At 41.1% G+C, this 27,508-nt stretch overlaps 1 protein-coding gene across 4 annotated transcripts in view; it reads right to left on the bottom strand.

Annotated features, from left to right (window-relative positions):
- The window catches only part of FRMPD4 (FERM and PDZ domain containing 4), a 412,160-nt gene that overhangs the window by 304,835 nt on the left and 79,817 nt on the right, over nt 1-27,508 (bottom strand). The window contains exon 1 of one of the 4 annotated variants that reach the window (XM_029999018.1): nt 1,266-1,752. The exons of the other annotated variants lie outside the window; for them this stretch is intronic. Coding sequence (XP_029854878.1) covers nt 1,266-1,306 — 41 coding nt within the window. The 5' untranslated portion in view covers nt 1,307-1,752. Of the gene's footprint in view, nt 1-1,265; nt 1,753-27,508 lie in introns of those variants that run through there. 4 annotated transcript variants of the gene reach the window in all.

Genomic DNA, 27,508 nt, shown 5'->3' with positions numbered 1-27,508 from the left:
GCTGTAGCCGTCACATCGTGTAAAATTGCTGCGAGCAGGATGAGACAATGATGTGCTTGAATGGTAGCAGCTGTTCTGTGCTGGCATCGCCACAAGCAGAGCTGTAATCACAGCCAGGTGCAACGGTGGGAATTTTGGGGGATAAAGGCTACGCCTGCACCTGTGGCACTCGGTAACTTCCAGCCATGCAGTATTTGCTTTTTAAAGACCATCTGTCATTTTGACAAGCTCCCTACCTGAGCGCCACTGGAGCAAGCTACCTTTTGTATTTCCTTAACAAGGCCTTTCTCCCTTTTGTACAACATCCACTTTCAGCCTCATATGAGCTTCATAAACGGAAAAGGATGCGGTAACTATGGTGTAGGAACCACTGAATCATAAGAATTCTAAACACTCCTAGTTACTGTGATCAAAGCTAAATCCTTTAGGAAGATTATCTGCACCAGAAGCCCGAAAAAATCCTGCGACTCGAGTACTTTTATACTGCATCTTTGGGATAAAACACGATTTCCCCTGTTACGGAGAAGGGCTACCTCCAGTTACATTTAACTGTAGTAAAAACATTTTAACGGGGGCTGTTGTGCTTCTTGATCCATCTATGCAGCTTCAGGCCTGGCAACCAGCTGCGAACGCAACAGTCTACAGGCAAGAGACCACAACTCCGAGGCCGTTAAAAGGGAGGTTTATTCGGAAAGCAGAGAAAAAAAAAAATAATCCTAACCAAGCACCCGCTTAAACAACGAGAAGCACATGCCTGACGAGCAAGGGCTACGGAGACGCCAAATCCCCCCGCGCCCCAGCGCCCATCACCGTAGCGAAAAGGCGGAGGGGCAGCGCTCAGAACCCGGCGATGATTTCACCACTTCTTCTAAAAATATCGCTCCTGCTAGGAGCCGCCGTCCCCCCAACGCGGGAGCGGCGGGGCAGGGGCGAGCCCCCTCCTCCCCGTGCGGCGCGACCACCCCCCCCCCCAGCACACCCCCCCCCCCACGGTCCCGGCTCCCCGTCGCCGCTTTGGCATTTCCACCCCCGCTCCGGTCGCCCCCTCCTCGCCAGCCTGCCCAGGTGCCGGGGGTAACGGGCGCCCAGCGCCCACCTCGCCCCTGAGACCTTGCCCCCCCCCAGGTGCGAGGGAAGTTAAGAGCGGCGGGGGGGGGGGTCCCCACGCCGGGCACCCACACACACACACTTCAAAGCCCTGCCCGTCCCCGCCGGGCTTAGCGGGACGCCCGCGGGTGGCGGAGCGGCGAGAGGCAAACACCTACCCGGAGAGCTTCCCAATCTTCACAAAGCTAAACACATCCATCCATGCGGCCGGCTAGCTCTGCCCCGTCGCACTCGCTCACTCCAGCGGCGGCAGCGGCTCCATGGCGGGAGAAGGTGGCGTCCGGCGGCAGCAACAGCCCTCGCACAGGCAGGAGCCGGCGGAGGCAGAGGCTGCTACCCTCCTCCGGCTGCGAGCTGGGCGTGCAGCATCTCGCAGGAGCGGCGTTCATCTGCGCGCAGCCCTCCCCTTCTGCTCCCCCTCCCCGCTCTCCGCCTGCCTTACCCCCTCCCCGGGGTAACTCAAGCGAACGGGGAGGGCGCTGGGGGCTGCCCTCAAAAAGCCCGGGCCCCCGGCCGCCCGGCGGGAGGCTGAGGCGGCAGCGCTCCGCCGCCCCTTTGCGGTATCCCCCTAAGGGAGCGAAGGCGGGGAGGGGGCTGAGGAAGGTGGCGGGTGTAGAAGGGGGAGTTTCTCCTCTCGCCGGCGATGTCTCCCCCCTCCTGTGGGTGAGCGGAGGGCGCAGGCGGCGGCGGCGGCGAGGGCGAGCGCCGCCCGCTGGCTCCAGCCTGAGGCGGCGCTGCGGCCGCCGGCAGCGGGCTGAGGGAGCGAGGGGCTGAGGGAACGAAGGACTGAGGGGAGCGAGGGGCTGAGGGGACGAAGGGGCTGAGGGGACGAGGGGCTGAGGGGAGCGAGGGGCTGAGGGGACGAAGGGCTGAGGGAGCAAGGGGCTGAGGGGAGCGAGGGTCCTGGCCGCCCGCTGCCGCGGGGCTCCCGGAGCCGCAAGGTGCCCTGGTGAGCAGGAGGAGGCCACTTCCCCGAGTCGGGGAGCAGCACCCCGGGCCCTGCCAGGAGCCCAGAGGCCTCCTCCAAAGCAGAGAGCCCTCCTTCCCCCCCGCGGCGATCTCCTCCCCTCAGCGATCGCCACTGCCCCGTGCCTCCCTCCAGGGTGGGGATGGGCCTTTTGGCCTTCAGCCCTCGCTCCGGGCGCTCATCACGGGTGGACTGCTGACGGGCGGCGGGGCTCAAACCTGCTGCCTGGCTGTTGTCACCATCCTGCGACCTCTCCACCCGTGCCGGAAAAGAGACGTGGAGGAAAGGCTTCTTCGTGGTGACAGGAATGTGGCAAGGCCGGTTCGTGGCAACGTAATTAAAACCGAGCGTTCTTCATATCGCGTCATGTGGAAAAATGGTACGTCCAGCTGTCCTGATGCGAGGACAGTAGAGACACGCTGCCTGACGCTTCTGCCCTGCGTCAGGCTTCAGAAGAGAGACTGGAGTTTAGCTATCCATAAGCTTCCTGTGAGTGAGCAGGACAGGAAGGCTGGTGAAATTCAAATCCATCTTCACGCGAACTCTACACTGCAATACAGTAACTCACAGCATGGGAATGGATTTTCTGCACCTCAGTGGTTTTATTTGTGTTTTTGTTTGCTGAATAGATTGATACGCTCTTTACTTCCTGCCCTTACGGAGTTGTGGTCTCCTCCACAGGCTTGCACCTGCACTCTCCCGCCAACCTAGAACTTGAGAAATGGCAGTAGAGCCCAACGCGTAGACTCCGGCAGCCAGATGAAAACAATGCACTTTTTTAATATTAAAACTTGTATTGATAAGAGAACAAAAAGAACAGGCAGTACGAACACTCACTGTGAATTGAGTTTCAGACTATTCTTTAAAACAATAACAACAAAGAATGATTGATCATCTATTTACACTGGGAGAACATTGAACCACCAGCTAAAAAACACTCCCCGGCCTACCATGGATGGAAAAGGTTGGGGCATATTCTGAAATGCCGTATGAAGTATTTTATCCTAGTGCATCAAAATATTTATGTGGTTCTTACATGTAACTATATTTATTTACTGTTATACCGGATTTTTTAAAACTGCAGAACCTGTGCCTGTCATTCACACTGCTCTATTGATTGGTAAAAGTTACAAAGATAACACAGTTTCAGCTGGTTAGAAACTGATTTATTTATAAAACTGTCATTATTTATTTATAGACTGAGGAGATAGGCCAAGATCCTACAAAGCTAACTGAAGCTGGTGAAATGATACACCATATATAAAATTAAGCACGTATGTTCTGTATCAAACAAGGTTGCTGTCTTGAGCACTTCATGCTCCAAGGCTTGTCACAAAAAGGTGCTGTAAAGCGTAGTGGTGAGAGCCAGAGAAGCGAAGAATTTCTAAGGGGTCAGTAGAATTTCTGTGGTTTCAGGGTCTTTCAATGGAAAGGCAAATGTTGATCCTAGGGTATATTGGACTGGCTTTGGAGCCACCATCTATACATTGAAATCATTTTTTGGTATTATATCTTCATCTGCAAGAACTAGACAATGTCATGACTGAACTCTTGCACATACATTTATCCCTTTTAGTTACTACAGTGGGATTCTTCTCACCAACTACCAAAAGTTAGGGGTCCAACCTCAGCTAGTCAAACCCTGCCTCTGTGGTGGACAGGCACCTATTACTCCAAACCATCTCCTTCTGGAAAAAGTGACATAAATTGCCTCTTGCAGGTGCTTTATTTTCTCTGTCAACTCTGGTGAGAGGAAGCCTAGATGCCTACCTTTGACTAGACAACTGTCTTCCAGATGTCTAAAGTTAGGTGAAATAAAACCCATTTGAAGGTGACAAAGCTACATGTAAATGCTGAATGAGAACAGACAGCCAAAGACAGCAAAACAACATGTATTTAGTATCTCAGTAACAAACAATAATTGAACATGAAGTTCTTAATCTTAAAGCAGGAATCTGACATCAATTTCTGGCTGAATCTTAGCTGGCTTTTTTTAGAAGAGCATAGTAAATATCACTTTTTGAGGATGCTGTGGTACTGTGTACTATTACCTTTTTATTACTTTTGCCCAAAGTAATCTAATGAGGACACTTAATACTAATGTTTTGTGTAATCATAGATATCCTAGTGCAGACTGTGGACCAGTAAAAGCCTTCATTTCCTATAGCATGGCAGTTACATATGCATTTATAGAGAAGGGAGTCTTTGTGTCATTTTGTAATTCTCCTTGTTCTAAAGGAAATGACAGACATATGTAATGCATGTAGGAATGTTATGCCATCTTAACTTTAAAACCAATTAGGTCACTGTAACAACTTAATTTTTTGAATACCCTAATTGTTTCAGTCCTTGGGAAACTCCTATGAAGATGCAATGTAAATATCTTTACAAATGACATAAAGAAATATTTATTTTTCTGTCCCTGGGTTTTAGGATTTTTCATTTTTCCTTCTCAGGCACTGAATACTCACCAGAAGAATATGCTTTGGGCTTTCCTGGATACCACACAGCACAAACATTTAGCCCTGCAGCTGGACCGCTAATGTTGTTTTTATTACTTACAAGAAGAGTAGAATTGATCCTAGATAATTTGAATGAAGACAGGTAGAATCCTAAACCAAACACATAATATGAAACCCCTGGAAATGGCTGAGGTCTAGTTTTCATTCTAATACTTCTGGACGCCTCACAAGTTTTCCTCTCACATAAATTAAAACCCCATCTCTATAGGGTTTTTTAAAACTAGTCAAGGTTTTTTTAATGATTTGGAATCTTAAAAAGATACTTAAAAGTCCTGTATCTCACCTTCAAAATGGTTTTAAATTCATCAAGTTGGAATGATTTTTTACCCCCTGAGATAACAGCTGAAGGTTCCACAATTTTTCTGCAGTGCTTGATGATATTACTCATACCCAAATGGCAACAATGCTTAGAGGAATGTGGTAATAAAATCCATTGAGTAATGAGGTGTTAATACATAGCTGGTGATGCGAAGTTTCAAAGGAAGATACTTTGTCATTGTGATCTGGCACTTACTGAACGTTATTTCTAAAGATATTGCTTATGACTATGTCATGTAGTAAGTTTTGTAGTACTCTGGACTACTTGTATTTTAAACTGTTATATTCTTTTTTCAGCCTCGAAGCTTCAAAACACACATTTTTTAGAATCCTTTTCTTTATCCTGGTGCTTACTGTCTGTACACAAGTCCATATAAAACCCATGTAACCATTACAGATTTTCTCTGTGTCCGCATTTACAGCATTACAAGAAATCCCTCTGCTTACCTTCAATCTATACACCCAGCTTCTACATGTCATTTTTGGCACCTTTATCAAATAGAGTTTTATCAGGCATATTTTTTTATTGACCCGTGCAGACTGTTAAGCACTAAATGTTTTCAATTTTGCTGTATAATTTAGTGTGGTAGACATGACATGTCACATACAAATGCAAAATTAAATCATAGATGGTTGGAAATTTAAATAGCAGACAAGATTTTCTTTCTTGCCAGTTAGGAAACAAATAAATCTAGACTCCTAAAGGATACTGAATTGCATGGAACAAAATAAGCAAGGATATTACAACTGATGTAACAATTGTGCTGAAGCCAGACATGCATCGTCAAAGCTATACAAGCAGGTTGGTTAAAAAGACAGTTGACAAAAACTACTGGTTGCTATTATGAACTGAAAAGTCTTACAGCATATTGAACCTGTAACATTAAAAAACATTAAAAAGAATGTTTTCATATGTTGCAGCACGCAGATGAGATCAAGGTAAGGAACAGGACCTTAGACAACATAAAGATAGTAACATTTTCTGCTTCAATGAATAAGGCAATACTAACACATTAGTTATTTTAAAATAAACTGGTCTTCATAAAAAAGGATTCACTTTTCTACAATGGATATATATGAAATATTCAAAGCAGAAAAGGAGAGGTATCTACAGTGGCTCTTTCACTGACAAAAGACCCAATTCAAGAAAATCTTTAAGACATGCTTACAAGATCAGCCCTATTCATGGCATCACTTAGTCTAAAATGTAACTTGAAACAACTGCAAAGTTAAGCATGTGTTTAAGTGTTGTTCGAATAAATATGATTTCACAAATCATAAGAAAATATATAAAGATTAATCAGAAAAAAGAAATGTAAAATGTTAATATGCAAGTAAGCGTGCTTAAAATTTATTTACAATAAAGTGAAAATTGAGGGAAAAGTAAAACCTCATCCACCCTTTCTCAAGGCAAATCTGAATTCTGCCATCATTTTTTTTCAAACTTTAACCGAAATAGTCTGCAGACTGAAAATTTTGTGGCAACTTTAGAGAAAATAATCAAAGTATGCATTTTAAAATTAATAAAATATGAAAAATACCAGGACTACCACTGATGTCTTGTGATTGAAATGATCAAATATGCGGTGAATTTTAAAAATCAGAGGCATACACTATTTTTTGTCAAGACAACATTGAAACAAACCAAGGACAAGACAGCTGTGTTAGAAACATATTGGGGTGGGAAGCCTTTATTTTTGTTTGTAGTCTGAAGTTTAAAATCTTCATAAATATTTTTAAATTATTTTTATTTGCCAGTACCAGAATATGATTTCAGTTACAGCTTATAAATTTGCCAGCTTGTCTGTCTGTGAACATAAAGTATTTGTTTTGTTTGCCCTGACAGAATAGGACATTACCATGAAACTCAAGAAACATTGTAAATTTTTGTTCTGTGTGGATTTTTCTGGGAGATATCTGTAACCATCTGAGCTGAGCGGGAAAAAAGCAATTTCATAAGAGAAAAATAGCTTACACTCAGAGGAGGAAAAAAAAAAAAAAGCAAATTTTCACAATGAATAGAAACTTCACAGACGCGGTGTTTGCATCTGCGTGCCAAAACCTAGTTTTCTGAGTCCATATTTAGGCACTTGCAGATAGGTGGCCTACTTGTCAGTAATACTAAACATTCACAAATGAAAAAGAAATTGCTAGTTACTTCTAAAAACCAAGCAGCTTACACAAAATTACATGTGTATCTGAAAAGCCGAACTTCAGCATGTAGTTTTGAAATTTTCAGCCTATATTTTTAAAGACCACACAAACCACATTTTATCCACTAAAATATGTTCTTTTGATCTTAATTGCAGGTTTAATAAGTCTAGACCCATGAATCGTATGCGAGGTCTCAGGCAGTGGGTAATTACTCTTAGCTTGGGCAAGTTGAAGCGCAGTGCAGCTGCTATTCCCGACCATTGCACCAACAGAACCGCCACTCTGTGTGGAGCAGGGTTTATTCTCAGTGTAACTGTGTGTATTCAACGTGTGTACAGACAAGTATATCATGTGGCTTGCATTAAGAATGCTGTTTCTTCCAGGTAGAAGAGAAGACTGCAAATCCGTCTGCAGAATAAAATACAGTAAGGTAGTTACTTGTTCAGCATACTGAGTAACGTGATAAGGAGTCTTGCGTTCTCAAGGCACTTCTGTTTATTCAAGTGACCACTGGTGAGAATCATCGGGGATTTAGATTTTGTTCAGGCTATGTAGTGCTTCTAGAAGAGAAACTAAGTCCCTAATGTGGCTTAACAATAAATACTGGAGAAGAATTATCATGGGAATCTGGTATACGGAAAGACCAGTGGGAGCTGCGAAGCTGAAAGGCACAATAACATGACATAAAGTTCACAGAATTTTCTTAGGACAGTGTGTGCAATTTTTAGAAATGCACTGCAGTCGTTAAGAGGTGTTCTGTAAATACAGTGCAATTAGGAAACTATTAACTTACCACATTGTACAAGCCTAATGCTTTCGGTTAGGAGGAAATAGAAAACTGGCCTTCTCATACGCATCAGCACGTGGCCTATGACATGGCTGAGTAATCTGCACGTGAAGGCACTTATGCCATGTTTTCTGCTAACAGAAATCTGTTTGGCCAGATCATTAAGAAACACTGACAAGAGTGCTTCACACCTGTACGCTCTTCTTCAGCCACCAGTTCCAGGCTGGGTGAAATTTAAGGACCTGTATTGTCTCCATGCTCATTATCTCAGACCTGCCTTACCCTTAGCCCTTTGCAGCACCCTACGTCCTGAAGTAGAAAGCGAGGAGGTCAGCTGCAGAGCGTTCCCCGGGGAAGGCCGTTTCAGCCTAGATCACGCACCTTGATCACACACCTGGACGTGCGCGCCTTCAGGAGTCGAAGAGCCAACGCACAGCGTAAGAACCATCAGTCTGCGCAGATCAGCTTACAGGGTAGAGACATTTTAGAGCACAATGCAAGATCACTTTCTTTGTGCTCCCTGGTAGAAGCAGTCTTTAGAATTCACTGACATTTAATCATCTGCCTCATATCACTCCTTTTCAGAGTAGCTATTTTGGTGCTATGTGGGGGTTGTCACAGAAATGGTTGCCTAATTCTGATCTAAGTTTTGTGATGTGCACCCAGATCTTCTACTGATAAGCATTTTACATCCAAATGCAATAATAAAGGAATTAAAAGTGATTCTGTTTCATGAAAGAGCAGTGACATACTTACCAGATATTCCTAGCTCTTGCAAAAAGGAACCTAGCACAATTTCCACAAAGCCTATGGAAAGATGGTCGTACATCAATACACAAGTTCCCACTGCCTGCCCTACCTCTTTAGCTTCAGTAGTTACCGGTGAATGGATTTTCAGTAGGGTCCAAGAAATCAGGACTTGTTCCATGTAAACGACAGGCATCAGTATTTTCAAATCACTGCTGGCCTCATAAAATGGCTGAGGTTCAGAACTATTTTGAAGCTTAGCAGTCAGAAAAGTATCAGTGAAACTGCCAAGAAGCTTGCTGCTTCATGCAGCAAGGAACACAGATCTAAATGAGATTTTTCCTTTTTTTCTTGCAGAGGAGCAGTAAGGAAGGGGGTAGGGAAAGGAGCTGCTCACTTTATTTTCCCTGAAATACACTGTGGCTGTAGATTTGAATCAATCCAATGAGTGCTTTATGAGTGGTTTTAGAGATGATATAAATGTCCTGTTAAAGGCTTCTTGTGTTTCTCTGCTGAGATTAGTACAACTATATGTTTACAATACACCAGTATTTTCCTGGATGTTCTTTCAAAGTTAGGTTAGTGCATGTCTGCACTAGGCTCAGAAATAAAAGTTTTGTCTGAATGAAAACTAAAACCTAAACACTTAGCTTTTTAAAAGGGAGACAAAAGAAGACATCAAGAGAAATTGTATTTCCTACAGAGTTCTTCCAAGTCCAGTGTGTTTTGAATGGTAGTCCATGATTGCAGCTAACTTAACAGCTTGCTGAATGGCAGCAAATTCTGCTTTGTCTGCTCTAGTCCTCAAGAAATTCTCCCCTTCACCTCTAAAGCCTGCTGGGCTGCTCTCTCATCTTCACGGTAGTCTTTCAAACCATGCATGAGCTCCAGCCCCCCGCTATAACTTTCTTGCTCCCTCCATCCTGCAGCCTCCTGAGCCTGCTCTTTTTGAGGACTCTCAGTAGCCATAAGGGAAGGAACAATCTCCCCTTCCTCCAAGAGGTCCCTCTTCTTAAAAGGAACACAACACACGCTTGAGAGAAATAAGTCAGATGCCCGTGAAATTCCAAGCTAAGTCTGCCCCAGCCTTTGAGTACCAAGTGTTGTAGTTTAAGACTGCCTAAGGAAACACATTTATGAGAGAGATGTACAACATCTGGTTTAACACTGCCTCAGGATTAAATTGGTTCAGTATAGTTTGAAAACATGTCAAAAGATTGGGTTTTTTTAAAACATACAAAGTTAAAAATATATATTTAGTTTTATCAGACCATCCGCTTGAATAATTATTCTGGTTATCCGTCAGGCCAGCTCAGTAATGCTGGCCATCCTCCAGGGCCCATTTCTCTTATGTCTCTGCCAGATGAATGGCCAAATTGTCAAAAAGCCATTTCAGTATGAAGATGAATTAGAATCACACAGTAGGGGTCACGACTACCCACATCAACCTCTTGCTTAAGATGTTTGCCACCTACTTGTGAGGAACAAACTCTACTTATCTGAAAGTCACTTTACAACTGTAGTTCTCTCCAGGTCCCTATGAAGTCAGCGGAGACTGACTGCAAGCAGTTCCTGCGGGCAATTCTGTCCATCTAAGGTCTGACTGTTTGGTTGTTTTGGGTTGGGTTTAGGGGGTTTTGGGGGGGATGAAGGGGGGATAGCGGTGGGTCTGCAACTCTCCAACACTGGTTGTGCTCCTAACTTGGGTGCCTCAGGTAGTGTCTATGCTGAGGTAAGCTTGTGCCATTCCTCAGTCTGACAATCAGAGTCAGCTGAAGGGTAAAAGGAGAGGCACAGAGGACTATGGTCCCGTAAGCTGTGTTAAGAGAAGCACTGTTACACCAGAAACAGGCCCTTCCACGGTCGGATCCCCACTCGGCTGTTGATGCACACCATCATGTGTGATTTTACCCTCATTCCTCTGTAGTTTGAGCAAGTCCATCCTGCCAAAAGAGATTCCCAGTCTCCTGGCACTTGTTCAATATTGCACTCATATCTAGCTTCCCACTTGCTGTTACACCTTTGTAAGCATTTTATCCATGGGGGTCCGTCCTCTATGGATTGATACCTTTTTCTTCACCTTTTAATTCTTCCTTTTTAGCATTAAAATATTTGCAATCCTGTTTGCAAAGGAGGTAAAGTGTAGAGTAGTAATAAGACTACAGTCATCTGAAGTCTAGACATATCTGGGCAAACTGGAATGATTTGCCACTGAATTCAAATCAAAGCATCTTGCCGTATTTAAATGGAGATGTAGTTTTAAACTGAAAGCTAAATACAGATGAAAGATGAAAGAGCTCCTAGGAGCTCTGGCAAGTTTATTAAGGTTATTACTTACATTGTAACTTACGGAGCAGGGAAGGAGTATGTGGTCAAAAGACTGCAGAGACTGCTCAGATCTCTGACCTGAAGAGTTTATGATCCAATGGTCTGATTCAGGCAAAATACCCATCAAATAGGAAATGTGTGTGAAGGAAAACTTGCAATAAAGGAAACCTAGGCACAAACCATTAACTCAGATTCTTTGTGTCTATACTCTGCAGTGTGGAGATCTTACCAGCTCAAACATTCAGAAATTACGGATCGGAGCCAAAACATCATGAGACTGACTTTAAACCCAGATTTTTAGAAGTTGTACATTCTAATTTGTTTCCCTTCTGATCTCTAAGCTTTTGGAGAGCTCTGAGTTAATGCTGTCAAGGTTTCATCTGCAAACCTCAGGGCTGGAAACTTACATTTAGCAGTATCGGAGCTTTCAAGCAATCAATCACATTTATCAAGAAATTAAGGTTGTAAGGGAAAAAAACCACAAAATATTGTGAGATTAAAAATAAAAGTGAGCTGGTAACCTTGGATACAGTAATATGGGAAACTTTATATTTTAACCAACTTTACAAATACAGGGTAATTCTCAGAACTCTTTCAGGGTAAAGAAGTATTTCTCTTATTCCCTTTCAGTACTTAGGAAACTAAGTGGGTTAGTTTTCTAATGTCTACCAGCCAGTCTTCTAAATGAATAAATGCAAAATGTAAGGAAGCAAATAACATATTGCCTAAATCTCCATTAGGAACTCAACTAAATCCACCTTATGCATCTAGTACAAATTTCTGTGCACTCATGTATCTCTTCTTACTACAGTAAATTAGCTTCTTGGACAACTATCCTTTCATTACTTCATAATGTTATTACTGCCTGTTGGTTAAAACACTGTCTATTCAATACTTCTATGCAAGCTAATGTTTTGCCAGTCCTACAAATGAGAAAGTTCCTCTGTAGAAACAGTGGCAGAAGCTTAATCTCAAGGGATTAATCTCAAGCAGCTGCTAGAAATTTCATCACCACATTACATTGGTCTTATCCGGGGGAGCTGCGGGGGAAAGTGAAGACTCTTGTAATAGCACTCCTAATACCTCTGCCTTAAAAGCAGACGAATTGGGGAAGCCTGGGCAATCAGCAATTGGTGTGCTGGATTAGATTCCAGATCCAGTATCCTCTCTCTGGCAGTTCCAATGTTACATTTCAAAGGAACCCCATGATAGCAAGTGGGAGATAGTCTGTGCACACACACAAAAACACACACGCAAGTCTCATCCCTGTACGTGAACAAAGATGGACTTAAACCCCGAAGCACAAGGCTTAATATCCACTGCAAATTATTTATTGCATTTAATTGTAATTCTGTTTCATCTTGATTCTCTTGTAATAAAAGAGTCATGTCACCAGGGTTTGTTCATTAAACGATTTTTTTATGTCAAAAATATCACTTCAAATTTAATCTAGGGACAGCCTTTTTACTTAAGAGTGGATAGTGCAAGTTGAAGTCACACTTTTCCCAAGTCCATTTACAGAAATAAGTGGGCAGCCATACTTTCCTGGTGGAGGCTTCTGGGTAGTAAACAAGAGTATTAGCTTTGAGAGATTTGTTATCAGTCTAATCAAATGAAGAGGTAACAAAGCCAGGGGTAACTTTAATGTTACATTCATACCATGTTCATTCCATACATCCAGGTTCATCCCACTCTGCACTTTCTACTTGAGACCTCGGCTACAAACCTCAGCCATCCTCTGCTACTGATTGATCTTCTGCAATTTTTATTTGACTGCTTGATAATGAAATTCATAAAGTAGAGGAACAGATACAAATTCTATTATTAGCAGCCTGCCAGTATCCTTTCTCTATCTCTTGCAATAAATATGGTTCAGAAATTCTCACTGAAACCCCAATTTTGGCCCACTCAGTGGGAAAACTGAAAGACCTTAATACTGTTTAGATGAGAAATCACCAAGTTAAGAGTCATTAGCTCAGTGGTGCCAATACAGCTCAAAACACTCATGACCTGTTAGATGAAAAGCAGTAATGACCAAGCTGAGCCCCACAGTGTCCTGCACAAAAGAATCATTGGGGCAGAAGAACAACTGATCATATTTTTGGTTTGGATCTACTCCCACAAAGTGGAAAAAGGAATGACTGGTAATTGCTAAGAAGGATTAAAGGCAGAAGTAAGCTATGAAGATCACCCACAGGGTAGGTAAATATAGTCAATACAGACAATACAGTCCAAAAGCACAAACCAGTGACTTGTTTGTTTATGCAGCATTTTAGAGAAATTTAGAGAACAACGTGGAGAAATAACTATAGCGTTTTTAGAGAATTTAAAAAATTACATTATAATACTGCTCTCTATAGCATGGTTGCTTAGTTACAAAGCAGAGTCCTTGAGATGACAGGGAAAATAGTATTCATACAAGTTTAAAGCCACCCAAAATATCAACAATGGCTTGTCTATAAATCAGGGTAATGCAGGCATATAATCTGATATCTCACAATTTGCCAGAACTAGACAGAAATATTTTAGACTTTTACACCCTATTTGAGATACAGCATCTGTTTCGAGCTCTAAGTTACTCATATCAAATCATAAGCAATCACTGTGCAGGGTTTGGAATCTGTCAGTCAGAAATTTTAGGCCACTGAGGTGGACAGAAATTCAGCAGTTCAAGCAAGCAGTAAGAAACAGATTTTTCATATTTGTTTTATCAATTATGGTAGTCTTTGAGGTGCTGAAGATGTTGTAGTACAAGACTTATTTCAACACAATGGGAAGGGTAAAGTTAGGCTGGAAGTTTTTAAAAAAGGAGAAAAAATATGCTACTATTCTATAATTGATTTGGGGACTCCAGTAATTTAGTCTGCAGATTTTGTGACTTTGTATGCAGTCTAAATTAACTGCACGTCTGAGGTATACAATGTTCACCAACAGGAACATATGCTGCCATGGTCCTATGCAGACATCCTCGGCATCTATATGTAAACCTTCCAATTTACAATTTAACTTCAAAACACACCTTCTTTATGCAATAAGTACAGTAAAAGCATTCAGGAAAATGAGATTTCACTCCTTTTATCACCCTGATTACTGAATTGTTCTGCAGCTTGCAAGAATAAAAATAATACTTTTGAGCTGAAGGATCTAAGTCAGTCTGCCTCCTGAAATACCCAGCCTGGATTTCAAACATCACAGGTAATCTTCTGAAGCTTATTTGTTCCAGAAGCAGTGAACTGATAATTGTATTCCAATTTAAGGATAGAAATAGCTATTATTAAAGCTATATGCTGCTACAACAGAGACAAAGAAATCCAGATTTCTGTATTAGTTGATTAAGAATTTCTCCGTTCACTCCTACCTCCTAATTTATATTTTGATGCTAGCATATTTTACATGAAAGATGTTTTGTTTTGACATTGTAATAAGATCTCTGTAGACTGACTGTTTTTTCCATGGCTGCTATTTTTCACACCATCCTATTGTAAATAAAATACACATTTACTGAACAATGCACAGTTTCAGTAGTTGGCTTTGATAGTCAATTGTCTTAGTAAGAATGCTAAAATTTCCAAAAGCCCATTAAAACTAGCTTTCTGTAAAGTTTCATTATTTTTTTTTGAAGTACAGGATAGTTTGTTAGAAAAGCAATTGGAGCCATGGGGATTATTTTTATTTTTCTCTCTGTAACTATAAGAACATGATTAGACAGATGTTTCATTGCAGATTTGCTTTAGACCAATGTTATTTAAAAACGCGGAAAATATAATACCCTTTAGAATGAAGTTTAGTACTGTAACATTGAGAGAATTTTAACTATGTTATAGTAGACCAAAGAGCTTTCTCTAAATTAATTAAAATAATATTAAAAGTGAATTTCTAAATTCACCAGATAAAGACAGACATCAAAGGAGAGTAATATTGTGTGAAAATACCTTGTGAATACTTTCTACCCATTACCCCTCTTCATATTTACTGTCAAATAATTTAAATAAAGGCCACCTAAAGGAGCACTGTAATAAGATTGCTGTAACAGGGATAAGAGTGCACTCACTACACAATTGTTTTATTTTATTCTGAGATTGTGTTTTTGAGCTAGAGTTTAGATTAATTTTGGTGTAGAGACAGCAAAGTAGGTACTCCAGCAATTCCAATTAGTTCCTTCATTGGTTTATCCTTTGGTAAATTCTGGCATTAGTTTCTATCAGAAGTTAATCTCTATAGACTTAATAAACTAATAATAGTGTGAGATAAATTGCAGTGGATGAAAGGTGTGATGCTTTATGTGAACTTGCTGCTGAAAAAAACTGTTAAGAGCATTCAGTGTATTAGATGTATACTACAGAGATCAGTTTATTAGTTTCAGGAACTCTATGTATCTATGGCTGTGAGATGAATTCACCCATTAGTTCTGGCCACAGTAGGTCAGAAAGTGAGGAATACAGTGGCTGTAATCGTGATTTGTAGCATGGTGAATGTTGCTGCTGATAATAATTTTGAAATCTGGAAACTCTTAGATCTGTTTTGGTGGCTACTTTTCTGTGGTCCCCTAACTTTTTCTGATTCTACTTGACCTTAAAAAATATACTGTGAATGTAGATAACAAAGCCAGCTTATTCATTTGGCATACCCAAATATGGATAAGACTGGTCCTTCCTGATAATCTCCCAAGAGTCAGTTGAGGCCTTGAGAGTCCCAGAGCTCTTTCCAAGAGCTTTGTAATGTTCTTTTTGCAAAGTTTTGACCTTTCATTAGTGTTATTTTTATTACATGTTTTGAATCATCTGGCTAATATTATAATTTCTGTTTCTTTTCCAGCAACTTCAAAAAACCATTAGCACATACCTTTATGTCTTTGTGGTGCATTGATCACCGCTCCTTACTGTAATGTCAGCTAACTATAATATCACCTTCATACATCAGTGTGTGTGTGTGTATATGTATATAGGTATATATATTTATATGAAACAGAAGTGGTTATCTCTTCACCAAACACATAAAAATCCTCTTTTTAAAGCTTTATAGTCCAAGAACATCTTCTACACGATCTCTTCATACTGAAGCCCATAAATTTTCCTTGCTAGTCAAGGAAGTGCTAAATATATGTCTTTTTTACTGAATATATTTGCTATTTTCCACTGTGTCTAGTCAGAAACTTTGCAAAATGGAGATACTTTTTTTATATTTTGAGTCCCAGATTCTCTCCATAGTTACCTGGCCCCAGGCATCAGGTCAGTAGGAGACATTAAGTTCTTTATTAAAAAAACTTGGAAAAAAAAATGAGCACCTTGAGAATGCAGACTTAGTAATGCAAATTTGTAAAACTTTTTTAGATGCTATTTACCATTTTTTCTATCACCTCTCCACTCCCACCACTTTTGATTTGTGTTTGTGCACAACCAACTTATTCACCACCTGGCTCATGGACTCCTTCCAGTCAAATTTCAGGCCGGGATTTGGAATAGACACACCATTGGCTGCAGTGATGGATGATCTACTCTTGCCCATTTAAAGATTCCTCTGTCTTTCTACAACGTTCAATATATTCACCACGCTGAGTAGTTATTTTACCTTGAGGAAGTTAATGGTTAAGCACTGAGCTGGAAAACATCCACTGTACAAAATGCAATCAGAGGAGTGATGGCCTGCTTTGTCTTACTTGCCAAAGATATGAAGACCCTCCAGGTTCTACATCAATCACTCTTTCTTTTCTATCTGTATAAAGGCACTGGGGAAAATTATGAGACATCATCTAAAATACCAACAACATGGATCACTTTCTGTCCCAATGGATGGTAAGTCTCTTATTCTGTACAAGTTACCCACTGTCAGATAGGTCCCAAGTTAGAATGAAACCTGCTCAGATCCATGGGTAATGCCACATGAAATGCATAGGCTGCATTGTTTTTTCTACTCTTTTTATCTAAAATTCCTCCTCCTGTCCCCTAGCAGGCTTTCTTTAGGAAACCGAGACTGTTGATATTTGATGAGTTTTCTTTTAACTGCCATTGAAGTGTCTTTTAGCTTCACCCTGAGCTGTGTCTGCCTCTTCCCAAAACTTGTCTGACTTGGCTTTTAGGCTTTCTTCATTGTCCTCTCCCATTCTTTCTCCACATAGCAAAAAGACTGAATGCCTCACCAACTCAGAAGGGCTTTGAACAGCAGTTGACTGAAATGAAAGAAAAATTTAAACAGCACCACAGAATCATTGAGGTTGGAAGGCACCTCTGGAGAGCATGCAGTCCAACCTTGCTGTTCAAAGCAAGGTCAACAAAAGCAGGTTACTCAGGGCTGCGTCCAGTTGGGTTTTGAGTATCTCCAAGGATGGAGACTCCACACTCTCTCTGGGCAGCCTGTTCCAGTGTTTGACCACCCTCACAGTAGAAAAGTTTTTCCTATGTTTAAACAGAGTTTCCTGTATTTCAGTTTGTGCCCAAAGGGAAGAAGGCATTGACTGCCTTGGCCGTTTCCACCCTCTTTGTCACCACGTTCCTGGACCCATTCAGTAGCAGGCCCACAATTTTCCCTAGTTTTCCTTTTCTTGCCAATGTACTTGTAGCAGCCCTTTTGTTGCTCTTTACATCGCTTGCCAAATTCAACTCCAGGTGGGCTTTGGCTTTCCTAACCTCATCCCTGCATGCTTTGTATTCCTCATGGTCACCTGATCCTGCTTTTCCCTCCTGTACAGTTCCTTTTTATGTCAGATTTGAGTCAGGAGCTCCTTGTTTGGCCATGCAAGGCTCCTACTGCCTTTGCTTGATTGCCTGCTCGTTAGTGTGGACCACTCTTGAGAATCAACCAGCTCTCCTTGACCTCTCTTTTCTCCAGGGATGTATTGCATGACGTTCTTCCAAGCAGATCTCTGAAAAAGGCCAAAGCCTTTTCACTGAAGTCCAGGGTTGTAATCCTGGTTTTTGCCTTGCTCCCTCCGCTCAAGCTCCTGAACTCTGGTCATCATAGTCACTGCAGCCAAGGTTGCTCCCAGCCTTCATATCTCTAGCTGGCCCTTCCTTGTTTGTAAGTATGACACGAGCAAAGCACCTCCCATCATCGGCTTCTCAATCAAGTGTTGTCAGTGCACACCAGAAGATATTACCATGGTTCAAGTCCCCCATGAGGACCAGGGCCAGTGAACGTGAGACTTTTTCCAGTTGTCTGAAGACCTCATCCACCTCATCCACTTCTTCCTGACCAGGCAGTCTGTAGAAGACACCCACAACATCACCCATGTTGTTTTGCCCCCTAATCCGGACCCACAGGCTCTCAGCTCTCTCGTCACCCATCCCACAGAAGAGCTCCATGCGTCTGTGCTGCTCTCTCGCATACAGCGTAATTCACCCTTCTCGCCATCCTTCCCAAAGAGCTTGTATCCATCCATCACAACACTCCAGCTACGTGAACAATCCCACCACATCTCTGTGATCCCGATGAGATCATAGCCCTGCAATTGCATGCACACCTCTAATTCCTCCTATTTGTTCCCGATGCTTAGTGTACAGGCACCCTAGGGAGGCATCCAGGTATGCTTATTTCCCAGAAAGGGTATGAGAACTTCCCCTGTAGTGCTGCGGGTGACAAAACAAGGATGCGAAGAGAGGATATTAAGAACATGCCATATCACAGCTCTTTTTTGCTGCCAAGGGACTCCACTTGCAACACTAAGTAAATAATGTTCTGACCTGGGACTTTTCCTGTATGCTTCATAAATTCTGCACACAAGCTGATAAAAATGCTCTTTTATCTCTGAGTAGCAGAAAGCCTAAATTGCTACTCATGGATAACAAACATGGTTACAGTGGTCTGAGACTTCATGATCTTTAGGTTGTTTCATCATAAATCAAGTTTCCTGGGGATAAAGCACTAACTTGAAAAAGAGCTCACCACTAGTTATAAATGCAGAAGACGTTTTGTGGAGACAACTGCCGTCCTGTTGAGTCCTGGCTGATTCCCCTTATAATACGAGATTAATTCCAAAATAGTTTTCCTCATGTCATACTCTATATACAGATCACTGGCATGAGCCACAGCATATTTCACTAGAGGAGCGAGACTTCCCTCAGTATATCCATGCTGTACTAAAACAATTCAATTGTCAGATGCAAGAGTTAAACTTTTGAAAACTCTATATCCTAAACCCACTGTATCCCTCGCTTGCCGACCTGAAAGTAAGGATAGTCAAACAGTCCAAAAGTTACACCTGCTAATATTACCTAGAAGATATTTTCCTTCTCTTAGCTCTAATCTCGCATACACATGTCAAAAGGCAACAGGGATGGAGATAAGGAAATGTTCCAACAACATCATAGGCAGGCACGGGTAGTATGGTGCATAAGCGGGATCCTGCTGTCGAAGTAATTCTGTTTTGGGAGGGATTTAGGTTAGCAGCACCTGCTCTAGGTCTAGAGTGAGAAGCAGAGGGAGGAAGCCATCAAGAAAACCCAATGCAGTAAATGCATATGGCAAATAAAAGTCACTCAACTCACATCACATACTTCTCATCTGTACAAGTTTATGTTATTCTGCAAAAGTAGAAACAAGCTTATGGAACAGGCTTATGGAATTCATTCAGATTTTTAACTCCCAAACCTACTGATACTTTCTTGTTCAACATAGCTATATTAATGTTTCAGCAGGATGCTATTTTTAGGTGAATTGATACTTATCACTGATTTTGATATCTCTACATATATTACGTGAAACATTGCTTTAGAATGCTTGCAGTTCCAAACTTTGGGAAAGTTGACATTTTAAAATTTATTTGATAAAGGATAAAATTTGTATACAGAAGTAGATTTAAGAGTGAGGTAAAACAACTCTTCCTTTTCTTCTTTTCTCCCTCCTCAGCAAGACATGAAGCTTGAGCAGTACTTAGCAACACCATATCACCATAATATAAGTATTCCTTAAGTATATAAACAGGGTATCATTGGGTGATGCACAATCAAAGCTACTACTAAATCATTGTTCCAACGTCTGAGCAATTATCTTTCCAAAAGGACGCAGAAATGGAAACAAAATTCTGTAATCACTGGGAACTCATTCCTCAGTGATTGCTTTTGTTTTCCTTTAAAAATGTGATAAATAATCCAGCAGTCCTCATTTCACTTGAAGATCGTTTCAGATTATCTCAAAACAGCTGTTTGGTTTTTTTTTAAGACTAGAGGTTCTTAACAGTATTCAGACATACCAGGTAAATCTCAGCTCCTGCAACTTGAGCCTGCCAAACCTTACACATCAAGTTTAAGCCAGTTCATCAAGGTTCTGCATTTATTCAGTGAATGAGGTAGGAACAAGTATCTTCTGCAGGTGCCTGCCTTGAGCGCCCATCTTAGCAGGGGATAAATTACCTTCTGGAAGTTCCTATCCCTTTTGACTATAGAGAATGTAAATTAATAGTTTACAGACACTTAAATTACTGGAGACTTAGTTTATAGAGGCAAACAGTTAAGAGAGGAGAATTTGATTTGTAAATTATGTCCATGTTAAAGTCTTATTCTCTTTTAAGGAGACAATACTGCAGCATTTGTCCTGTTCTATTACAGTGTAGCTTGAAGGGAAGAAGACAGAACTGCCTGGGATAGTACAAACATCAGTAAATCAGCGTATTGTGCAGAGAGTAAAAATACAGGGAAAAAAACATAGAAAAAAGCCTCCTCATAGAAGGTGTCAATTAGCTGGTTAATCAGAAAAGAGAGCAGATGTAGGCTTTCATGGAAAAATGTGGTAATAACAGTTCCTTGAATGAAGGTGAACATGCCTTTGAGTAATGGTTGGCTGGAGAACCAGTGGGCAGACTGAGAGAAAACTCTAAATATGGGTGCTTTAAGGAGACTAGCAAATAGTTGTGTAGTCTTCTGATTTTTTTCTTTTTTTTTCCTGAATGTATTTGTTCAAAGTGGGGGGGGGGGGGGAACGGGACCCAAACCCTTAATGAACCCAGCTGAGGACTGTTCCTTAAACAGTAATCACATACAAAGAAATGACTAGCTATTTTAGCCTCCTTATAAATGGTTAAACATGTGGTAAAAAAGGGGAATTATTATGCCAGCACTGCAGTAGGTTTAGGATTAAAGTAATCTGTTTTATTTCTGGAAACAATGTGGCCCCTCTTCTTATTGTGGCCGTGTTTGAAAGAGAAGTGAGCTGTTATGCAAACAGGCTACGGAGAGCCGGTGCCGTCCCGGGGGAGGCTTGGCGCATCCCGGTGTCCAGCTCGGCTGGACAGAGATAAAGAGGAGGCAGGCTTGAAAGGGGAGCATTACGTAGTTATCTCATGCTGGCTTTAAAACTAACATCTCTGGCAGAAAGGGTCACAACAAAGGAGTGATACAGAGGAAAGGGCGAGGAGCATGAAATGAGTGAGGTATCGCCGTTCGATGAGTAATTGGAACTGACACATGCAGTTGTTTGGGGTGGACAGTATCTGACTTTCTGCCTACTGTACAGTAGGGGTATGTTTTCAGCAAGGAGCAGAGTATAGCTCCTGGCATGAATACTGGGAAACGTCTCCCACGTTCCTTGCTCATCTCCCTGGTAGCTCATAGCTTTGCACCACTGTAAATTCTGTAAGTGCCTTTTTTACTACCGTTATCCTCAGTATTTCATCTCTAGTGGGATAATTGGGTTTTTCTTCATGGCGTCATTATCGTCAATGACAGATGAATCTCAAGAAGCTGAAATTTCATTTTAGTTTGGATAAGCATCCTAATATTTAGATGATTCTTTGAATCATACATGAACTGGAAATCTCTGAACCTGAGCTGAAAATGTGACAAGCACAGTCCTTTTCATGAGTTTTCAGACACTTTTGCTTTGAGTTACACCTGGAAATACAGAGGAAGCAATGCCCCTGTAGTATTCTGGCATTTCCAGTGGGGGAAAAAGGAAAGGCTCAAAAGCTCAGTCTAGTCTGAATAAGAATAAAGTTCATCTCACTATATGCAGGATTATAAAATTAGCAGGGGTGTAGTGTATTTTTCTAACTGAAAAAAAAGTGAAATTTTATATCACAACAGAAAAAAAAAGAGTATATGTTGTCTGAAAGTAGCTTGATGGGTGAAAATCATCTTGTCTAATTACAGACTTCTAAAAGTTAGATATCTAAGTCTAATCTCCCTTTATAGTTAATAGAATCACCTTCAGAAGACCATTTGCTGACCTGTCTTAGTTGCCTATCCTAGGATGAGATGAATGGCTCTCTGGAGAACTCTGTTTCTGTCTATTGACAGGAATTGAGGGTAACAACATTTTCAAAACACTGAAGCTGTGAAATAGAATTTCAAAAAACTTTTAATCAGACCGTGTGCAAGAGAAGTGCAGTGACTCCTGGTGTTTGCAGGGATCAAGGGCAGGAGCTCTGGAAAGCGGTGCTCCACTTAGATTTTGTATTGTTTATTTCTTTTATGAGTTTGTTATCGGTAAGACTGAAGAGAATGCAGGTAGCATTTGTTCCACGTCAGCTTCATAATAACTTAGAAAAAGATCTTTTCTATTCCAATCCAAAGCTTCATTCCTTTTTTATTTTATCACATTACTCCTGGACATTCTAGCAACAGTCTGTGAATTCAGTGGTGATATCCAGATGATGAAGTGCAGACAGATCATGGTGATAGATTCTTTTTTTTTTTTAATACCGTTGACCATTTCAGAATCACTTTGCTGACTACTTGACCTCCATCATATTTTTTGTAACATCTTAAACAGTTGTATAGCTTTGAAGAGCTGCTCTTTTAAATAGTTTTTTCCAACAGTGCAGTCCACAAAGCTTTCATCTCTTCTCCATAATGTATACTGACCTGGAGCTCTGAATTGGCAATACATATATTCCTAAACCAGTGACAGCTTTCTTGTGTTATCCAAAATCCAGTAGGGTCACAAAATTGGAGCTATATTGTGCTGGGAACTGTCAAAGTCCAATTTTTCAACTGAATGTGCAGAGTTGGTTGTAATGCAGTTGGATAACCACCGTACAGTTACTAAAAGACTGCTTTAGGTAATTTAGAGAGCTCAGAGCATTTACCATTCACAGCTTTTACTTTCCATGCTGTAACTATAGAGCTGGACATACACTATTCAGTTATCCAATTTGGCAGTCAGGAGATAAAAAATACTTCATTTCTATGACTGTGAATACCAAGTAGTTATTTACATCAATGCAGACTGTGCATGCTCTTCTACCATTTGATTTGTAACGTTTTAAGTCCCGTCTGCAGGGGGTAGGAACTTTAGCATGCTCAAAGCATAGTTAACCTCACATATACTAAAAAAAATCTCTGAACAAACTAAGGGTCATAACTGTAAGAGGTAGTCAGTACTGAAGTGGTTGAGTGGAATGTTAAACAGGTTTTATATGCAAAAGTTTAGGATAATCCACGAAACTCCTATATGACTCTGCTTCTCAAGTAATGAGGTTATCTGTTTTCCTCGTTAAACTCTAACTGCGTGCTCTCGTTGCTGGGATTCTCTAGCAAGCCTGAAAGCTGAAGAGCACGCTATCACACTGGGCACGCAGAGGATGAAAGCTGTGCGTGAGGCAGAGCTCCCACCCACCAGCCCTGTCCGCAAAACCAGACCAGCACCCTCACGGGGCGCTACGGAGGGAACATCGGCTGTCAGGCGAGGGAGTAAACCCAAGTGGCATCTGTCCGGGATGAAGGAGTCATCCCAGTATGTCCTCCAAGGGCTCGAAGGGATTTTTAATGACCACGTGTAGCCAGGACTTGAGTTTTACGTTGTGTCCAAAAGCTGACGTTACATTCCTAGCTTAGTTCTGGGGCTTTACAAGCTGTCATGGTCTTGGCTCGGGGGGGAAGAGTGGCACATCTTCAGTCACTGCTGAACTCTGCGGCACCTGGGAGCTGCTGGAAGCTTACCGTCTCCCTGCCAGTAACACCTGACTCAGGTAGTTTTGTGAGCTCTGACAAGATCTCAACCTGGTGCAATGTTGCTGCAAACGTTGGTAATGTAACACCCTTATCAGAAGCATAAGGAAATTTTCTTTTTTTTTTTCTTTTTTTTTTTGATTGCTTTTTATTGAGCAAGCTACTCAGTTGATGAGACTGACACAAATGTGCGAAGGACACATACCACAGTGTGCATGGATGTCTGATCATATGAATTTTATTTTGAAGAGCAGACAGAATGCTTGGACAAGTCATCCTTTGTTGCTTTAAGTATGTGAAAGTGTCCCTGTGCTGACCTCCTGTATTTTTTCTAAGGTCAGTTGCTCTTCTGTTGCAATTCATGTTATTTTTCTTATAAAGATGTGATGTTCACATAATGAGAAATTAGCTTCTTTTTTTAATGCTTTTCAACCCAATCTGCCCAGTGATATGATTAGACCACACCATGAATAAGTAAATAAACTTCTTTAAATTACGCAGTTAAGCAGTAAAACCAAGGAGAAACATAACTGGAGTCCTCCTTGGGAAAAAAAAACAAACAAACAAACAAACCCAAACAAAAAAACAACAAACCCACAACCAAAACAAAAGAGTAATCGAAAGATATTTAAGTCTGTGTTTCTACCTAAGAGAAATCAAAATGAAAACATGTTTTTCAATGGACAAATAAAAACTTGCATATGATGGCTCCAAAAGATTCTCTCTTTACCACAAAAACAATGATAGAAGCATATCCAAGTGTATAGAAAGTTTTTGTTTAAAGGCCTGCCAACAGCTGCTCTCATGAGCTGTGTTGGTGAATTTGAGCAGAACAGGGGCTGTAGATCAGACACCCAGGAGGTGACAGCAGAAAGGACATAGACCTTCTGGGTAGGATGCATTCAGAGAACATTATCAGGATGAAAGGAATGCAAAGAGAGTCCTTTAGCCATAGAGCTTATAAATCACAGTATCTCCAGCCATAAATATTTTTAACAACCTGCATCTCATCTCTTCCCAAACACCTATTAGTATCAAAGACTTCCTTAATAGGAAAAGAAAAACTGAGGTTTAGAGATACACACTTCACATATTCAGTCTCTGAAAGACATCTGAGGAGTGATGCTAGCGCTAGGTCAAGGCAAAACAGAATTGCCAAAGGCAGCAAAGGGCATGTGGACTAGTACTGTGGTACTGTGGGGGAACAAAACAAGAAACAGCTTCGATATCCCAAATTGGCTCTCCCACATTTCCCACCTTTGGTGGCAGCAGAAGCCACAATGCCATTTCACCAGGGGTTGCCTTCATGCTCTTTTCTCTGCCAACGTGTTTGACGACATTGGCTCCCTTGGGACATCCAGTTGCATGGATGACTTAAAAGCCTTGAGTCAACCCCGGTGAGAGTAGTTGCATATAATTACCCATCGTGGCGTATGTAGGTAAATTGAGCGTTCCCATAGATGAGTAGAAACCTCACTGCTCTATGAGAAAAACAAGGGTGAAAAAGAGCTTAATAAGCCACAAAGATAGTGAGGGGGGCAATTTTCTGAATTTCTGGCGAGTGGCCATTAAAATGTAGAAGGAGCAAAAGACCAGATGAGATTTTCAAAAGGACTGCCAAACTCTTTAAGTTACGTTACTTATTTAAATATAGCTTAAAGTGGCTTCTTTAAAATACAGAAAACTAAGCCCTATGATCACTTACTTTTGAAATATTTGACTGCTACCAGTGAGTCTGGTGAGGGAAATTAACTGCACTTGTACAGTTTTCTATTGACAGAGAACAGTACGATTTAACATGGCAGATGTTCTATGGCAGCAGCTTTCAGGAGAAAAAAAAGCAGGAGGCAAGGGGTGTTAAGTAATAAAAAACAAGACTGTGCTTTTATTCTGCTATTAAGCGGTGTGCCCTTAGTTATTACTGGAGATTATTTACAGAACCATGGGAAGGGTGGCTTTTTAAACCTCTGTTTTTAAAGGATCCTGAAAACTTTACTTAACAAGATTGCAGGTTAAAAAAAAAAAAATACAAAATCTACACTTTTGAGTTTGCATGCTGTTTCTTATGGTGATTTGATTTTTAGGAAAATGGTTACAGAATGATAGCAAAGCCTAAAATTAGCTGGTAATTCTCCAAGGATCTACTGTGCTTCTCTCTCAGGACCTTTTACAGGATAACCTGTGGCCCTTCCATTTGCCATTGTACTCGTTTCTGTTCTCCAGCTCCTAGAATAGCAGTTGTATGTGTACAGAGTATAGGCATTTTTATTTATTGCTTTGGCTTAAGAGGAAAAAAGGTACTAAAATAACCACTTACATCAGTCGGTAAGCATATCCACCAAATACGAATACTTTCTGTTTGAAGAGAGAAGTTCCTCCATTGCATATTCTGCTAGCATAAGATGTATGGGCCGTGAGGAGTTAAAATCACGTCTCTTCTAAATTGCTGTTCAAATTGTTATTTGAATTAACTGCTGCCATTGACTTCTGGTCAGAAACCTAGAGCCAGAACTGATAGTTTGGGGAAAAAAAGCTGAACACTCCCTCCAGTGTTTTTGTGTAGTTTAGTAGGAACTGAAATTCTTGATGGCATGCTTCTGGTTTTACATAACATTTACCTGCTTCTTTAAATAACATTTTTATTTCAGTTATGTCTGGATCAATTGGGCCAGGACAGTAAAAATGCATTAAATGAGCCCCAAATAGTCATAACACAGCAGGAGTAATACATTTTTATACTTTCTAATCAAATATTGTGAGTGTCTAGGGGAAGAGGTTTTATCTTCTGTTAAATGCAGGACTTGGAACCAACTTGGAACCAGAATTCTGGGGTCTTCTTCCATCTTTGTCACTGACTTAACTGAAAAAAATGGTGTTGGTTGTGTATGTGGTTACAGTGGCAATCTACTTTTCTAAAACTCTGTACAGATACGACCCTTTATAATTCAAGTTACTACCAACTCCAGTCAGTACTGAAGTTGTCTGGAACAATAAGTACTGCCTGCATCAGTGGTGTCTGCAGCTGGGCTTAGAAAGCCTTTGATAGAATACGTGTCTCAGCCATGTTCCAGCTGCCCAGAAAAAAAATCTTCACAACCTGCAGCAAGTGACTCAGTTTCTACCTGTCCTTTTCTTCTCCTCCCTGTGGAAACTGGTGCTGGATTTTGCAATTCTCAAGGTTTTTGAATAGGTCTGTCTGGGTGCTTCATGAGCAAACTCATAGTTTTACTTTTTTTCCTAAGTGAAGAAATTCAGACCCATCTAATGTGCGAGAATGTGGAGAGAGAAAAAAAAGAAGAAAAATCCTACCTTAGCTACAGAGGACGAGTTATCTCACTTTACAGGCAAGAAATCTAACAGAATGATGTGCCTGAGGATCAGCAGTGAGTTTGTGGCAACACCCTATCTCCTCAATGCCTGAGTTGCAAGATTATCCTTCACCAATGCTGGCTCTCATTTTAATATAGAGAGGTATCTTATTTTTTAAGATACATAGGTGAGTCATGCTAATATGGAAAGGAATTAACTTCAACAGAGAAAAATACGTTCCTTCCAAATGGTTGAAAGCACGTTTACAATGAGTAAACTATCTTTGTATCTGGAAAGACTGTTTTCTTGTCATTAACTTCTTTGTATAAATTAAAACCATCCTGTGCTGTAGCAATGCGTTCTGTATCTTATCTCTATTACAGCAGGACAA

This window comes from Aquila chrysaetos, chromosome 23 (genome assembly GCF_900496995.4).
Source record: "Aquila chrysaetos chrysaetos chromosome 23, bAquChr1.4, whole genome shotgun sequence".
Lineage (NCBI taxonomy): Eukaryota > Metazoa > Chordata > Aves > Accipitriformes > Accipitridae > Aquila > Aquila chrysaetos.
The sequence above is the reverse complement of the archived record's forward strand: the minus strand, read 5'-3'. Positions and strand labels throughout refer to the sequence as shown.